The 17,326-nt window shown below is 47.1% G+C and overlaps 2 protein-coding genes across 8 annotated transcripts in view; one reads left to right on the plus strand and one right to left on the minus strand.

Annotated features, from left to right (window-relative positions):
• LOC139768861 (uncharacterized) overlaps window positions 1-17,326 on the plus strand; it is a 38,400-nt gene that overhangs the window by 2,607 nt on the left and 18,467 nt on the right. The window contains exons 1-6 of one of the 7 annotated variants that reach the window (XM_071699479.1): window positions 294-434; window positions 3,565-5,142; window positions 5,429-5,571; window positions 6,061-6,220; window positions 6,896-7,130; window positions 7,788-7,900. In XM_071699479.1, coding sequence (XP_071555580.1) covers window positions 4,802-5,142; window positions 5,429-5,571; window positions 6,061-6,220; window positions 6,896-7,130; window positions 7,788-7,900 — 992 coding nt within the window. In that variant the 5' untranslated portion in view covers window positions 294-434; window positions 3,565-4,801. Of the gene's footprint in view, window positions 1-293; window positions 886-3,448; window positions 5,143-5,428; window positions 5,572-6,060; window positions 6,221-6,895; window positions 7,131-7,787; window positions 7,901-17,326 lie in introns of those variants that run through there. The other 6 variants (XM_071699476.1, XM_071699478.1, XM_071699481.1 and 3 more) reach the window with 6 other exon arrangements.
• Sud1 (Prolyl 3-hydroxylase sud1) lies at window positions 8,776-11,899 on the minus strand. Its single transcript, XM_071699496.1, has 2 exons — window positions 11,761-11,899; window positions 8,776-11,655 (listed from the first exon to the last, which is right to left on the minus strand). Exon 2 carries the CDS (start codon window positions 11,108-11,110, stop codon window positions 9,359-9,361), a length of 1,752 nt encoding a protein of 583 aa, XP_071555597.1. The 5' UTR covers window positions 11,111-11,655; window positions 11,761-11,899; the 3' UTR covers window positions 8,776-9,358.

Genomic DNA, 17,326 nt, shown 5'->3' on the forward strand with positions numbered 1-17,326 from the left:
GAAGAAAAGAGCGAGGGATACGCCGTGTAAACTTCGTATCACCGCGGACGATACATTCGCCTCCCGGAGTCCGCGCGCGTAACCCTCTCTCCCTCTCCCTCTTTCTTTCTCTGTCCGCTAAAGCGTAACACTCATCGGCACACGCCAGGTAGCTGCGCTTTAATTACACATTTTTCTTCACCGCTCCATAAAGCCACCGATGTGTAATAGAGCCGGCGCGGGGCTCCTCCCGCCATGCGCGCGCGCGGTTTTACGCGCGCGGCCGGAGGCCGGAGCGGAGCAGAGCGGAGTGTGGCAGTGAATCCCGGCGACGCGCGAAGCGCGGACGTGTCCAACGTTCCTGCGTTTTGTTAGCCGGCTGGACGTTTATACGGAATTTTGTTTTTTAATTCAGCGTTTCACGCGACTCTGATCTCGATCAACGTGGATCGACGGTTAGCCAATTTACTCCCTGCCTTTCTCCAATCTTATCGTACGTAGTGTACGCACGGTGTGCTCTCGCAGTGTTTACATATATACATATGTCTCTCTCTGGGAAACTTTAAAGTTCTTCTAATTCAACGCGCACGTATCTCACGGCTAATTTTGACCGACGTTGACGGATACCGGCGGTCGTTCCATCTCTAATGGAACTTTCGTTCAATTTTACTTCCGCGTTGCGTTTCGCGCTCGACGCACAAGATGCAAAAAAGGCGATGTAGATGCCCGAGCTATTGTACGCGGCCAGTACTAAAAATACACGTCAAAGCGTAACGGGTATATCCTTCTCTCGTCACGATCCGACGACTCGACGGTTTTTACTCCTGGTAACCGTCGTCGGACGATTCTCTCGAGATGCTCCGCGATAAAGGCCAGGTCCGATAAAGAGCGGCGCGTCATTCTCACGTAAGTGTCATCGTTTGTGTCCTTCGCTCGTTGCGTAGTTTCCGGCCCGTGCCGTGCCGTGCACGAGCGCGGGACGACGCCTCTCGGGATTCTCGCCCACGTCGCGCGTCGCCTCGCGATACTCGCGATGCGCGCCTGGCCGCAACGCTCCCGATGGTCTCCTCCCGTCGGCGCGGCGTCGCGGCGTCCGCGTTGCACGGACTTAATATAGTTAATATCTCGTCGACTTAAGTTCGCACATCAGGATCCCTTCGCCGACGAACAGGCCGTTCCGCCCGAGGCCCGGTGGTGTCAAACAGCGGCGAGCGCGCGAGCACGCGTAATAAACTCGTTTCTTCACGCTGTAATGCCCCACACTCGGCAACGAGACCCCGCGGAAGCCTACTCGCGTTAATTACCTCTCTTTCTCTCCCTCGCGGCTGGAAGATAATTCCCCGCGAATCTCGCGTCACGTTACATCAGCGTTTTCTTCACACCTATCGAGCTACCGAACTATACCGTTTTCTAAACATCATAACATGAGAACGGGATTCTTTTTTTAGATTTTGCGATGGAACGTAAGCGCTAATGCGAAGTGAGATTTGGGACTCGTCGTCTTCGTGCCGTATCGCGAATTTTAGATTCCTCTTAACCTCGTGGCTCAAACTTTGTATCAGCAAACAGCGAGAGGAAGAAGGAGAGACTCGAGAACGTCGTAAAGCGCGTCCGGATTAAAACCACCGTGTCGACAGCTCATGATACAATCGCGCGGCACAATACCTTCCTCTATATAAACGACTTTTTAGACATTCTCCGCACCACGGACAAACGCTCGCTTCAACGATGTTGCGTTGCACAGAGACGCTCCTCCGAATTAAATGCCGCCGTAAAAAATGACCTTGGCGAGAGAAAAAGCTTGCCTCTCTTCCTTTCTCACTTCTTTTCGCCGTTCTACCTCGACTGTGTTATCTTGATGACGCAATTAAAAAAAGCGGCGTGTTCGATTTCCAAGCAGAGATAGCGCGAAGCTGTAGCGTCGTCACGAGAATTCCGATAAGTCATTTTCTGATTTTCAATTAAACGCAACTGAACCAGAAGAGTTAGACCTTTAGACAAGCACGCTGTCTAAAATCTAAGAGAAAGGGACTTTGCGCAAAGTCCAGTTAAGAATCGAAAATAAGAACGTATGTAGATTGAATTGGAAAAAAACATCACGAACGTAGCTTGTAAATCACGAGATTCCCCGATCTTATTCTCGAGGTAAACTAGTCACGTATTTGAATGTCAATTCCACGACGTAACATTTGCATTCGCACGAGAGGAAAAAAAAACGCGGAAGCGCATTCCATCGCGCTGAACGATAATTCCGCTCGCGATTGCCCGTGCCGCGGTTGGTCGGCGCGATAATTAAGCTTACGATCCAATTCCGGCGTGTCGGCGACCTTCCTCTTCCGTTTGGTCACAGAGAAATCCGGACGGTGGAGTCACGTTGACGTCAAGCTGAAGGGAAATGTGCGCGTCCTCGCGGATAAATTTAGCCCTTTACCGTGCGATTTTAGGGGCGTCACTCCCTCTGACCTTTCCGAATGAACGACGACTGTGCCGCGAAATATTTCTGGAATGGCAGAAGCTGAGAATTGGGACAGACGTGATCGAGAGGAGTTTCCGAGAAAAAGCTCGAGGGCTTCGAAAAGGACAGTCGGTAGCATTTCCAACTTCCAAGCAATCGTCTCGATTATCCTGGAAGTTGGATTAAACGAAACTCGCGCGAATTCCTCGCGCCCACCGTTTTTCAATCAAATAAAACGCAACGTTCCGAGCGCGATGACGGCGCGATAACGTGATAACGCTTTTCAAAAAATCGCCCTGGTGTAAATGTCAAAATATAGGTCACCGATCAAATGCGCGATCGAGCGAGATTTCCCGGCGCGCTGTCGAAGCGGCATTAATGAAGACGAAGAGAAGAAAATCTCAGTAACGCAACGAAAAGTTTTGCTTGAAAAAATCGCGAGTAGCACGTAATCGCGCGTTCTTCTCGAGTCTAGAGACGTGCGATGTGAGATCCACTCGGTCGCGTGAGATCCACTCCACCACATGAGGGACACCGTCGTCGCCGTCGCCGTCGCTCGAAATTAATTCGATCGGCGTCGATTGACTCGCGTTATTCGTTGTGGCACGTTGCGATATAGGTCGGACGGACGGACATTGTTACGTGACGTACAAGGCCGCGGTGGAAGCTGCGCTAGATGGGGAAATGAAACGAGGGAGAAAAGAGAGACGTGACGGACGTTACGCGTGAATAGTCGCATTCGCGGCGCGGCTAAACAGCGGCTTTAGCGGGATATATCCAATACATCCGAGCTCGATTTTTCAATCGAAAAACGATACTCGCACGCGCGGAAACATTATAATTAAAGCGCGTCCACTCGCGTTTACGCGTGTGAAATTATGTAATGTAAAGTTACGTGATGTAATTACGTGTATTATTGAAACAACGCGTTTTTGCGCCAGGAAATCGCGAGCACCGCCGGATAAGAGAGAATAACGCAACAATTCTATTTATCTCTTAATGTAGATCTTTCTACAAGGATTAAAATCTATCTACGAAGATTTTGTATAGCCGATACAGTCTGCGCGATGTCTGTTTTTAACATACCATCTCGTCTTATTAAATCTTATGCGGGATTTTTATGTATCCAGGGAATTGGTGCGTCGTAAAATAATTTTATACGAGCGTGCTAGCGCGTCATCGAGTCGATCTTATCAATTCATCTCCGTTCTCACTTTCCCGAGAAGCTGATACACGATGGGAACGATTTGAGTGTCGATGTACATGTGCCAACCCGGAGGCGGAAAGAGGAGCGTTACAGTTCGCGAGTGTTCAGTGCGATTCTCCGAGCCGGTTTTTCTTCTCTTTCGAAGAAGATAGGCGACACGTGGCGGCAGAAACGGAAGAGGCCGCGAGTGAAATGACATGGTCCAGAAACGTTAATTTCGGAAACCAAGCGGCGGAGATCTCGCGACGCGACCCGCGCGCGCGCGCGCGCGCGATCTCTCGCCGCATGCGTACGCGCACGCATACACGCGTGAGCAATTCAATTAAGGAAGCGCGGGCGTGCGTGCCCGCTCGCTCGCGTGCGCTCGAGCCCGATCGCGCAGCGAGATAATTTACACGGTGTACTCCTCCCCGTGGGATGAATGAACGTGACCCACACATTTCTTCCTCCCGCCCGGGTCGCGACGCCGAGACAAGAAGAAGGAAGAAGAGAGGGGGGGACAGATAGAGAGAGAGAAGGAGAGCGAAGGATCGAAGAGACGAGCGCGGAGCGGGTGCGCTCGTGTGAATCGAGCGCTTTAAAGCGTTCGCGCGCCCCGATACGGCCCGCCCGTCGCGATATCGAGCACCGAGGCCACCGAGGAAATCCCGAAAATTCGCGATCTCTTTCTTCCCTCACCACGAGAATCGAATCTACGACTGCCAGACGTACGTCGAGATCCGCGTTACAGCGCGTGTTGCGCACGCGACCGATGTGTCACGCATCGAGGAAGTGAACGAGGAAAACAACGACGTGTTGCGCGCCGATCGTCCGAAGATCATTCGGAAAGATCGCAGCGCATCGTGATAATCCTCGCGCCTTTTCTACTGTTAACGACACAAGTGCGGTACAATACATAGATTTCCGATCTTATACTCGCGGCTTTATTTACGCGCGAGGGGGTTGAGCGTATCGCGGCGCCTATATCGTTCTCCAATTTTCCGCAATTACGGCGCGGAGGTATCTCGCGATTTCACGAATGAGATAGTAAAATCGCCGCTGAGAGAAAGAGGAGGAAGAGACGAGGAGACGAGAGAGCGAGAAGAGATGTGCCGAGGGCATCTGCTCAACGTGACACACGCCAGCGATTTCTCCCCTTCCCCCTCCCGCGATGCGGATAGATGCGACGTGGGAGGATCGTTATCGGGCGGACAATAAGGTCGAGAGCAATTGAACTCTCGGCGCGGCGTCGGTGGATTTCGCCGTTGATCCAGAAGAACGGACGACGACGTCGCCTTCCGTCGATCATGGAAAGGAAGAGCGGAGGAGAGGCGCGGCCGAAGATCGAGATCGTGCGGGTCTCGTCCATCGAGCGCAGCAACTTCCGGCCGCTGGACGGGGTGCAGCTACGCGCGACCTACAGCCACGTGCGAGTAGGTACTTACTGCCCGGAACCGGAACCCGCGGCCGGCGGACCGACCGAAAACAAGCCGCCGATCGAGCAGACGCGACGCTTCAAGAAGTGAGTGACTTTCGTCGCACCTCCTCGATCGATATTACTTTAATTGCGAGAGACGGACAAGGAATATTTCGTTATCGTGACGGGACACAATCAGCTTCGCGGAGATAACAGCCTACCGCGCGGCCAATCGATAACGCCGATTTTTTTTGTTTTTTATCGTGCCTTGTATCGTTACTTTGCGCCGTATTTAATAAGTTATAAGAAGGTAGTAAATGATCTTTTTTCTTTCTTGCTTGGCGATGCACGAAATAGAACGACTTGAGAAGTGCTGTAATATGCTTTGCAGAAATTTGGGACCAGTATCAAGACTGCTGAGACGTCGTCATCACGCGACATGCCTTGCCACCAAATCCTGTGATAACATTTATAGCGTGAATAGGAATAGTAATTCTCTGGACTGGAGAGTCAACCAGAACGCCAACGAACAAGGTAATTCATTAACTGTGACTCATCGCGTCGTTAGCAAACTGAAGAACTCGGCACTGCCACTCAATTGCGACTTCTTCCTAATATGTCTTTCTTTTAATCTTATTATACATATAGACACGTACAATTTTTTTAATATTTTCATATTTGAATTTTCTCTCTTATATAACTCTTATTGTACATGTAAAATTTGGCGCGAGATACTATCGCATCTCTCGATCGATGATTTTACTTTTTATTTAATTCGTATTCGCACTCATCCTTTATACGAGGAAAAAATATTTGTTAAATTAAATTTAATTCAATTAAATAGATTGAATTAAGTTTAATTAATGAAATTAGTTAAATAAGTAAAATATTTTCGTGGTTTCTGAGGGAAATATAGATGCATCTTGTGTGCAAGGTCGATCGTCGCAATTGAACCGAAATTGAGCCGAAAGTTCGCGATTATCTTTCAAAGCTTCGATCATCTTTCGTTCTGTTCCTTCCCAGATCTGCAAGCCAGACAGAGCAGCAGCCTAGACTGGAGAGTAGGAAGGTCCGTCACTTTCAGCTCCAACCGACTCCACTGGGGAAACGCGACGCGAAGCGCCGAGCAGCTTTCCAGGAGCGCGCCTCTCACTTCCGATCATCTTCAGACGCCGAGCACGAGGTATGCTAATCCACGCCGATGCACCTCGCGCGCAGATCCGTTTCGCGCACGCAACGAAAGCAAATAATTTATGACAAGCTCGCCCGAGAGCGCGGCTGCCGAGCAGAAAAGTATAACGGTAGACTTTTGCGAGTCGAGAAGAAATCAGTAGGCGGTAATAGCGGGAGGAGGGCGGGGGAGGTTTAGCGAGAGGCGAATCGCGATAACGTTGTGTACACGCAGCGAGGATACCGAGAAAACGCCGTATTCGAGTTACATTACATTGGAAACGGCAATTAATTTGCTGAAAAACAAAGAGCGGGTAACGACGTTCGCTCGGAAGACATGCGATGGGAATGTAAAACTCGGCGGAAATGCAGTTCGCCGCGGAAAAAGATGATAAATTGATTACACTTTTGCGAAATAATTAGCAAAGACTGAAAAAACTGCGCGGCATACAGTAGATTCCTTTTATTCTAGGATTCAAGATACAATAAAAATATTGACGCACTAAAAAACGCTTAATAAAAAATCTTCGATCTTATACGCAAAGTTAGAAAGAGAAAAGGAGACCTTTGATAACTTTCTTATCATCTACAAATCGTTTTCATTATATACACAATTACACATGTTTCTCTTGTCGCTCTTTCTGTACTGCATATTGCCGGAAAATGAATGACAAACGTGTCGCTTTAGATCGAAACTTGTGTCGCTATTGAGACGACTCTCTCCACGCCTGTCCCGTCCCGGAAGCAAGGGCTCGCTGCAATCGTCGCCGACGACTTGTCCCTGGGTCCAAGTCGAGTACTCGACAGAATCGATCGAGGGCGGCAAGCGAGAGGAGTCGCAGGAGAACGATCCCAGCTTCCAGCAGGAATTGCAGTTGAACGAGCTGCGGAAACGGATGGCCGTGATTGCCTCCACGTCCCAGGTGATTGGTAATCTGCGTAAACGTTCCGTTCTGTCTCGTCTCGTCTCGTGCAATAATCGATAGTTGTCTAATTACGAATTGGTCGTCTGATAAACACTAAAGAAAAGTTATCGTATTCGCGCTGATGATCGATTACAGACAAATGGACGTGCAAATACGTGATAATGATAAATTTTGTGCATAAATACATTGCACATACGTGCCAAAAAGTGAAGACGTAATAATCTTAATAATCATTCAATAATAATAACCAATAATTTGATAATGTTAAAAAATTTGTCTTAAGTATGGCCCTATGAGAGGCAAAAAGTAGGACGATTTTTATCGTCCGATCTTCTTCTCGTAGTAGTTAAGCAACGATCAATCAAACGAACGAATTTACGATCGCCTAAAGAATGCTCGATTAGGTCACCCGGAACGGAGCTACATCGGAGGTGCGCCCATTAATAGCTTCCGGCGCGATCGCCCGAAATAGAATACGACGCGGGAGAAAAAACGAATACGAACGGCGAATAAACTACCCATTCAATTCGTCGGACGACTAAACTTTCTCAACGCGCCCTTAAGCCATTCACCCCGATTCGCGCCAAGTTACAATCTCGCCGTGTCGTCACGATTTTCGCACTAAAACGGGTTTTATTACGTTCGTTCATTCAGGTCATGACGAAGACCGCTACCAAGGATGACACAAGGCAACAGAGTCTACCGCGACCCAGGATTCAAGTGCAGGAACCCGAAACCGAATGTAACCACCGGAACGTCCGCACAGCGTAAGCCTTTACTCTTCTCTCGATCTTTCTTCTTTCTTCCCCTCTCCTCTCCTCTGCAACCAACTAGACGTGCAATGGGACACTTTGTCACATCGGTATAGAATCGCGTCGATTCTCGCAAAACGACGAAGCGGGCGCGTCGTTTTTCCGTCTCGCACGCGAATCGCAACGTCCAACTTTTACGCGCGTTTCATGCTCCAAGGATGGGCGAGAGAAAAGTTTCCGGACGGCACATTCGAAATGCGAATTTACCGAGGGAGACTTTTCTTTCGAGCGTTCAGTGCAAGTTGCTCGCTGCACCCACATCAACTTCACACGACTGCATGAACCTCACGTTTGCTGTGATTCTCGCAAATGAAACGAAGGATTTTCTTTTATGTCATGTATATACCGCATCCAATAAACAATTGTGTGTATGTTTCCTGCATTGTAATCTTAATCTCCACCTTAGCAAAATCACCGCATAACTTTCGTAACTTAAAAGCACATAAATCGCTAACGTACCGATGATTTCTTGAACGCGTAACACGATACCTGTTAAAAAATTCTTTCCTAGGAATTAGAAAGAAATATTTTTTATGACTGGAATATATCTGTACTTATACCGAGATTTCTCGTTTGATGTCGCAAATAAGAATTATTCTCGAAATACTTAAATATCTTGATCATATAAATCTTTTGCCAGCAGCTTTCACAAACATTTCTTCGCATACGTATCGTTACCGCATTCAATATGTTTTTCGTTAAAGAACAAAAATGAGATATTCGCTCTAATAATAAATTTATAAAAATACAGATATTATATTTAATTCGCGAAACAAATCGATCAGAGAACATTTAAAGTGCATCAATCGCTAAAAGGATAATTCGTCATATGTTAACAATTTTATAAAACAATTTATTTTTCTCTTTTTTAATATTTGTCAATGAAACAATTCATATATGATTATGAAAATATTTTTCATGATGTACAGATGATTTTTATATACACTGTCTTATACATTTGGTTCTAAATATTAGAAAGAAATATTTCTTTAATAGTTAGATACATATCTAGTTGCATTAAAATTTCTATCATCTATTTCTATCGTCCTTCTTTATACATTTTCTTTAAGAGTATTATCAATCGCTTAAATTAGCAGCTTTTCATAACAATTTATGCGTGCGTGCGCGTCTTTTGTATATGTTTCTCTTTAATAAGAAAAATTGCGGAGAGATAGACGATCTGTGTTCGCGCGCGCAATGAACATTGGTGAATTGATTAAAATAAAAATATTATATTTAAAGGGAAAATATTTCATTCGTAAAGAGGATATTGCTCGTCTTTATACAATTAATCCGAGAATATGTTAGTCGTGAAACCAACAGTTACGTCAGAACTTGAAACACGAATCTTTTCTTTTCTTTTTAATCTCTTTCTGCAGAATGATATTGATTTAACCAAAGAATTGTGCCAAACTACTTGTAATATGAACATATAAAAGTATACGAATAGCCATCGTACAAATGATTCAGGTATTTTTGAAGACGAGATATCAAGACTGACCTATAGACTAGACACAAATGATTATTCCGTGTCGGAACCTGCATTAGAACACCTCCGTGCTCACTAACATCCACATAATCTATCGTGTCTTCTGTCTTCGGTTTGCCTTTGGGATCTTCGGCATGGAACTGTATTATCACGTCAAGCTGGAACTCGCCATCCTCACTGGCAGAATCATCTTCGCTAGCCGGTGTATCGCTACGAAACAACTTCTCGTCTGGAGACGAAGAAATTTCACCCATGTCATGCTCGTGCTTACTCGAAACCTGCATGCCAACATCTGATTGGCTGTCAAGCCACCTGGCCACCTTTTTCTTATCAGGCAAGTTTGCTGAGGAAGAAGAATCGTTGATTCGTTCCCTTTTCAACTCTCGACGCGTTCCATTTGCGTCCAGGTTGATCTCGCCAGTCGAGAAACCCGAAGTCGATGCAAGCGCCGATGCTGCAGCATCATCGGCACTCACGTCGTCGTCAAGTTGATCAAGCTCTATTGACTCGTCTGAAGCATCTTGAAATAGCAATCTGTCGTATAGCAACGTGTAACAGCCCGATGACCATCTCTGTAACTCTAGCGTCATCTTAAGTCCCTTGATTTCGTCGGGCACCAGGTCGAGCCCTGTATATTTATTTAGCAACAATTGAATGAAGAAGATAGATTTAAATAGCTCACATAAATCTTTTAATAGCTTCGGTAAGGTTTGCTCGTCAGCTATCTCGTAGTGACGCATATCCGGTGGGCCGATCATCCGCCAGCTGATATCCCGCGACGTCAAATCATTCGCAATTCGCCGATACACAGATTCCTTCAAGAAACCTTTAAGAAACGTGTAAGATGACGTCTCGACTTCCTCTTGAATTTGTACCATTATGTTGGGCGTCAGGTAATCGTCGGAAATCCAAGAGTGCAAGTCCACTTCGATAGAGCTGGTTGGCACGAAAGTCACCTCCGGCTCGCGTCTCGGCGGGAAATTCTTTTTTAACGGGCCGTGAAACCAACCATTGATCGACCACCTGCACTTGTCGCTCGTCACCTCGGCTACTTGATGATAGGAATTGTCCACCACTTCGAAGAACACGAGAGAGTTATATTCGGGGATTAATGATTTCACCGTCTTCCCGGGCGAGCCGTCCTCATCCGTGTCGAAAAGATCTAAAGCGCCGCCATCCTCCTCTGACCAATTCTTGGTCAGGTAAAATATATAAGCAATTCTTCTGTCACCCATATTATCATCGTGACACAATAAACGGTCCGTGTCATAGTAACGGGCGCTCGACATCGAGACTTTTCCGTTTAGCTCGATGTCCGTATTTCGCTTCATCCACGATACCAGATCTGTTTGAAAAGATCTGTTCAGCCTTTGAATGCACTTGTCGGTGGCACGGGACAGATCCTCGGTTTTCTCTAACTGATAGAGATCGAGGGCTTGACGTATATGATTGTGACAGTCTAATTCGCATTTTAAGTTCTCTATAATCTCGTCTCTTAAGAAATTTGATATCCTACATACTTTAAAGGGTTTCGATATGATTTCCAGATTGGTGCTCTTAAAATCGCTTTGAGAGTGCCAGAGTTTTTTGAATTCTTCTTGAAATTTGGCACTGTTTATATGTTCCGAGAACAACGTCTGATCCGCCATATTCTCTCCGTTTTTTTTATTAAACATAGAAATCTTAAATCTACAAATCTACTCCTTTCCCCTGGCAGAAAGATATCGGCGCTACGCACATATTATCCCTATATCTCGGTAGAGATTCTCCTAAGCTTGTTTAATCCTACAGAATTCTTTTCTCACATTTAAACCATAAAATTGCGCTGTAATATTTTCGATACCTCGCTTAATCGGACAATCCCGAAAATAAAGTTGTAGACAATATATATTCAATCGACAACGTTACCGTTACGTTTTCCGCTCTTACAGATAATAATATATTAATAATAAAGTCGACAACGTTACCGGTTTTTCGCTGCTTTCCGACCGAAAAGTCGCGATAAACGATTCGTGAGTCTCAAACGCACGTGGTAACGCTTGGCCGACTCTACCTAACCTCTTTCCCGATTCCAATTCGTCGTCGACCCCGTCGGCGAAGTCTTGTCGGCGTGTCTCCGGTACGGTGGACGACGTATCCGGTATCCGGTTGTGGTTTCGTCGGTCAGTTGTTCCACTGCGTAAGATCCACGTGGCGTACCAGCCGTGCCACGTGTTGTGCCCTGCGAACACGGCAAGCGAAGACGCCGTTAATCGCGAATGTCACTCGTGATCGTCACGACCGGTCAGTAGTGACAATTCAGACGGTTCTCTTGGATTCTACGTACCACGTAAATCGCGGCGAATGTCAGCGTGCCAGAGAAGTCCGTCTCTCCCTTCGTGCGCGCGTAAACACGCGTGGCGATGAACGGCAATGTCGATCTAGCGCGGCTCCGACTGCTCCGAGTGCTCAGTGCTCACTGCTCCGACGGCCTCGAGTAGTTTCGCGTACTAACCTTTCGAAGAACATTCGTTCTCCGAAGGCGGCAGGAACGTAGCACTCGCGACTCGCGACGACGCCCCGCGGGAATTTCCGATTCTCGCACTCTCGGATTTCTCGTCCTTCTCAGAGCCCATTCAGCCCATTCAGACAAACTTGCATAGTTGCTAATTATTCAATCGCATCTCTGTCACATAGACGCGCGTAAAATGCGATTGGATAATTTTCTTTGTGCTATGTAAAATTTGTTTGGATTGGCTCTCAACGTCCAAAGTGGAGATCTAATGCGAGGCTTGTTTTCTAAATCTTTCGTGCCGTTAATCTTTTTTCCCCCAACGTCCAACGACATACATATTTTATTTCACGTACGTAAGAAGTATGACAATAGCACAGCTGCGAGGAATAGCTACGGGGCTACGGGCATGTCGGCGCGTTCGAATTTCGAAATTGGCGCGGCCGCCGGGGGCCGGTTCGCCCAGGTTCGCCGCCGCGCTGTCGGGCGGCGCCGACGTCGCCGTGGCAACATGGCGGGCGCGTGTCACGTTTGACGGCTACGTCGGCTACTGTTGCGTGGTCGCGCGTGGAGAGAAGAGAGAAGAGACTCGCGGAGCACGGCACGGCCCTGGGACCGGACTGCCGTGTGTGATCACTGTGATCGTCGAGTGTGCGAGCGCGGGGCGTCGCGACGTGACGTCCGACATCGTCGCGAGGAAAGTCCTTCGGCCGGATCCATCCTGGAACCCGATACCTGAGGGACGCGCGCATACCGTGAGTAAATATTGCGTTTCGCGTGGAAACACATGACACGTCCCGACCGCGGTCGCGATCCACGCGGTTCCCTCATCCTCGTCGCCGATGTCCCTCCTCGTCGAGGCGCGATTCCGTCGCTCCCTCGCGGTGCGTGCACGTTGCCTGTGCGCGTTGTGCGTCGCCAACGCCAAAGCTGAGGGTGGGGTCCTTCCGGAGTCGTAAACACGCGTCCCAGGACACGCGGGGCTCCCGGGACCTTCGCCTTCGCCGGGTGCTCGCCAGTGTCCTCTCGTTTGTGCCGCGAGCATCGCAGGTTCGCAGGCAGGATCGTCGTCGACGTTACGTCCACGCCGGCCTTCCCTTCCCGGGGTTGACCTCCTAGATTTCGAAATCCCTCCTGTCCGTAGGTTTTGGAGTTGGACGGCTGCGCCTACTCAGAATATTCGAGAAATACGGATAAAAAGTCCGACGGACGAAGATCGAACAATTTTCTCTTCCGCCCCTTGAGATTCGGAGCCGTCCGGCTCGAATTTTGGCAGGTGTGCGCCTGTAGGGTGCTCGCCATCATTCCTTTCAACCTGGCATGGCGCGGTGTATTTATCTCGACGCGGTTACAATGGCATTGATGTGCGACTGGTGGATCAGTGACAACGTAGAATGATGTTACATTTTCTAAGGTGAAAATTGACGTCGTCAGATTCAAGTCGATCGTCGCTTGTCGCAGCGCTGTGCCTTCGCACGATGACCACGTCATCGTCGGAGCCCACTCGTTCGGAGTACCCCCGTACAATGCCGTACATTCGTCCGCCTCGCGTCATTCGTACATGACACGTTTAAACGTCACAGCCGAACGCGAGTCATCGATCTCGGCGACCCGTCGTTCCTAGTTTCCTACGCGAGGGGTTTGTTTCAGGACGTTTGTCCATTCGTCTAGGTGCGAGGGAGAAAGGGGCGGGAGTGATCTCACGTTGATTCAGCTCCACGGATCTCGGCTCGGAGATTATCTCGAGCATGCAGGCCTTGAGCCGACACTTTCCTCGACGTCCTACGACGAGAACGGGCCTTCGAATTTTGAAACGACCGTGTCGGCATTCGTTCGCGGAGGCGAACCAGCCAGCGGTGTTTCTTGTCGCGAGCCGTGGGGTTTATGTACCGTGTTATTCGAGTCGCGGAGATTGCGCGACTTATTATCGATTAGCAAGTGTGCGGTCACGTGTTGGCCGTCGACGCCGTTTTTCTTACAGTCCGCTCCAATGTCGTAGCTGACGCTTATAGCCGTCTCGCGTATAGCCGTACCGAAGCGAAAACCCATGCGAATTATTTCCGACGGAGATACCTCGATTATCGATATCTCCGTTCAGCTGCGACTCACGTGTGAGCCTCTCACGCGCCGAACTGATCGCTCTCGCGCGCGCGACTCCACTTTCTATAAATTAACTTTAGTACTAGAGATTCGATTTATAATTTTATTGATTTTCCCTGCTTTTCTATTTCGTGGAGTTGATCAGGTTGAGCCTCTGAAGAGGCTCGTATATATTTCGGTCGCTCCAATTTTCATATAAATTTACTTCGTATAAATTTTAACGTAAACAATCTTTCACTCCAAGCGCGAGTCAAAGTCACGCGAGTAAAGGCACTTTGGAGCGATCGATGATCACACGGGAAAAGAACGCGCGCTCTTGATAGGATGGGATCGTGCGCGCCCTAATCGATGCACCTCCCGCGATGAGGGTTCATTATCCTTTCTCCTCTCCGTTCGCTGATAGGATACCTCCGGAGTGTCGGGTTTAACGACTGCGCCACTTCAGTCGCTAAACTGTCAATCGCGTCGTTAAGGTTGTAGTTGAAGTTCGACGTACGTCGATTAATGCGGCCGTGCGTGTCCATGCGCGTGAACCGTTATCTTGTATTGGAAAAAAAAACGGACGACATGTATAACCCATTTATTTGATCTTCTTCACACGTGATGTGAAGATTTAATTAGGCAAAAATTGAGGAGAAATGAAAAAATTACGCTTTTTTCCCGAAGCTTGAAAAAAGTAAAAGAATTACGTCTTTCCCCAGATTTTAGAAATACATCTAATTTGTAAAAAAAAAAGAGAAAAGAGAGCAGCCGATTAATGACAATTTACGTTAATTTAAATGTGATAACGTGTTAAAATTTTTATCGCAATTCGTGAAACGATATTTCCCGATTCTTTTTCCGATACACCCTATATTTCTCGCTGGCACCTGCCGGCAGCGAGGTCGTGAGATCACTTGGAGATTGTGAGAGAGTTTGATCAATGACGTACGAGCTTTAATAAAGCAATAACGGTAGTGTCCAAGAGCCCAAGGCTCGCACACGTCGCTCGCAAACGTAGCACATTAAATAAATATCGTATGGATTTCAGGGAACTTAACAAAAATCTATCGACAAAAATTTAAAAATTGCGTGCTTAACGTTATGATAAATTATAATGTTTAACTAGCATTGATTCGTAGCTGCGAAATTGCAACTTCTAAATTTAATATTAAATAAATACAAAACTCTTCACATATCGGGATTAAAATTACCGCACTTTTTTGGGCATACCGCGGATAAATAGCGCTAATGGTTGTAATTGAACATGCCAAAGAATGTAAAATTATAATTTTTTTTATTGGTAACGTTAACACATATATTACATTGCTTAATTAGTTTGTCATTGATTATGTACACATAATATAATATTATAAATTTAATTATATATATTTACACTAGGGAAAATTATATATATATTACAATATAGTTTTATTTAATACCAACGAGATATGTTAAAGTAACACAGCTGGTCACCGACGATCGGCGCCGTATGCAACATGTTAAAATTGTGTCGGCCGCATTTCCTTCTCTCGTCTTCGCGATGGCAGCATAGCGGCTCGCCGCAGCCGTATAGTATTCGATTCGCTTATGGCATCCTCCGTTCGTCAGTAGAGTGCTTTCGAGTGCGGCGTGTGCGCGCCGTCCGCGTCGAAGAGATTCCCGGGTGGTCGGTCCTCGCTCCTCGCACGCGCGCGCTGTTTACGCCGTCATTGTTTCCGCGCGCGGATCGTTACGAGAGTGATTCTCAACTTTAGCTCCCGGCGATGGTGCAGCGAGGTAATCAACGCGCTCTTGAGTCGTGACTCGTGATAATAATTCGGAGCGATTGCGAGCAGGATGATTGGCGATCGATGGCCGATCTAACGACAGACACGTGTACATACATTTTATCGAAGACATAGCTTGAAGGCGAATTTTATATACGAGAATCATTTGTTTATTTGTTTTTGTGCAACACACAGGATAAGTTTGCTATTATCAGTCCTTTTTTTCATAGTTTCTCAGCTTAACGCTTATCTCTCTGGATATTTGATACTATTACAATTAGGACTATTTTGAATTGATGAGAATTCGTTGCCAGATACACAAGCGCAATTCACGAATTGTCATTTCACCGCTCTAATGCCTCGCGGAATGACTCCCGTATGATGTATCACGAGCACAGTCGCGATAAAGTGCGCTCGACATGACGCAGCTGCCACGTTGCAACTGCAACGGAGCAATTGCCGCATAATTTCTCTCGACGACTATAATATTCCGCGCTGTTCGTGTACGGTATACGAGTGACAGCTTAAAGCGAAGTCAAAAACCAGCTTGTTCATAACGGTTTGGAATCGCGGACCACTTAAGGAGTCACTTCAAACTAATTGTGATAAATGCAATTGAGATTTTCGATTAAGATTCAATGTTTCCGTGCTATCGCGCGCAAACGTCATTTTCTGAGTCGCGCCTCTACCCAGTCTACAAAAAGCTGATTCGATCACGAGATTGCGGGCCGACTCGTTTATCATTTAGACTTCAATGTCCTGCCGTCGGATTATCGACTACAATTTTATCAGTATAACATATTACAAATATAATCGCGCTTTCAAAGTGGATTGCCTAAATAAAAACAGATCCGTTATTCGGACATAGGCATCCGATATGATTCATTCATTCGGCTATAAGTGCCGGTCAAATCACGATAACAAACGAAAGTACGAGAACAAACTTCTCACTCGTTAAAGTGTTAAAACAATGTGAGTAATTCGTACAGCCCCATTAAAGAGCGATCCGAGCGTGCGCTCGAGCGGTGACAGATTCGTGAGCGCAGCTATCTATTTTTATTCTGGACATGTGCTAAATACGACCGCGTCATCTCCGGCATCGAGTATTGTTGTCTTTATTGCCCTGTGATGCCTGATCGTTACGACTCGGGACACCTTATTCGCGCGTTTCACGTGAAAAGTCGTTCTTACCCGGTACACCGGGCCTCGTAATTACAATAGCGTCGGCGAAACTACCGTACGAACCCTCCTCGCGCTCTTTGTAGCCCGTTGCCCGTTTTACACGAAACACCGCATAGTACGGTACGTATAGTACCGGTTCTGTTGCTGATCGATAAAGAGGAATAAAGAACCGCACACGGTACTCGGTAAAACGCTCCGGCGTTCCTGCGGAGGCAAGTAACAACCTCGAACGAAATTTCGCGCCCGAAGAGAGAATCATCTCTTTTTTTTTCTTTTTACTCTTGCAGAGCAAAATAACGGGACAGTCGGGATATCGGAATTAACTGGAGAAAATGTGCTTTTGTCTTTACTTTGGACATTTTGCGGAAACA

The sequence above is a fragment of the Temnothorax nylanderi genome, unplaced genomic scaffold (genome assembly GCF_030848795.1).
Source record: "Temnothorax nylanderi isolate EJ_2023f unplaced genomic scaffold, tnyl_v1.0 TNYL_tig0018_pilon, whole genome shotgun sequence".
NCBI lineage: Eukaryota > Metazoa > Arthropoda > Insecta > Hymenoptera > Formicidae > Temnothorax > Temnothorax nylanderi.

Excerpts from the sequence above, each read along its gene's own strand:
- Sud1 (XM_071699496.1), bottom strand. The coding sequence starts at position 11,110 with ATGTTTAATAAAAAAAACGGAGAGAATATGGCGGATCAGACGTTGTTC.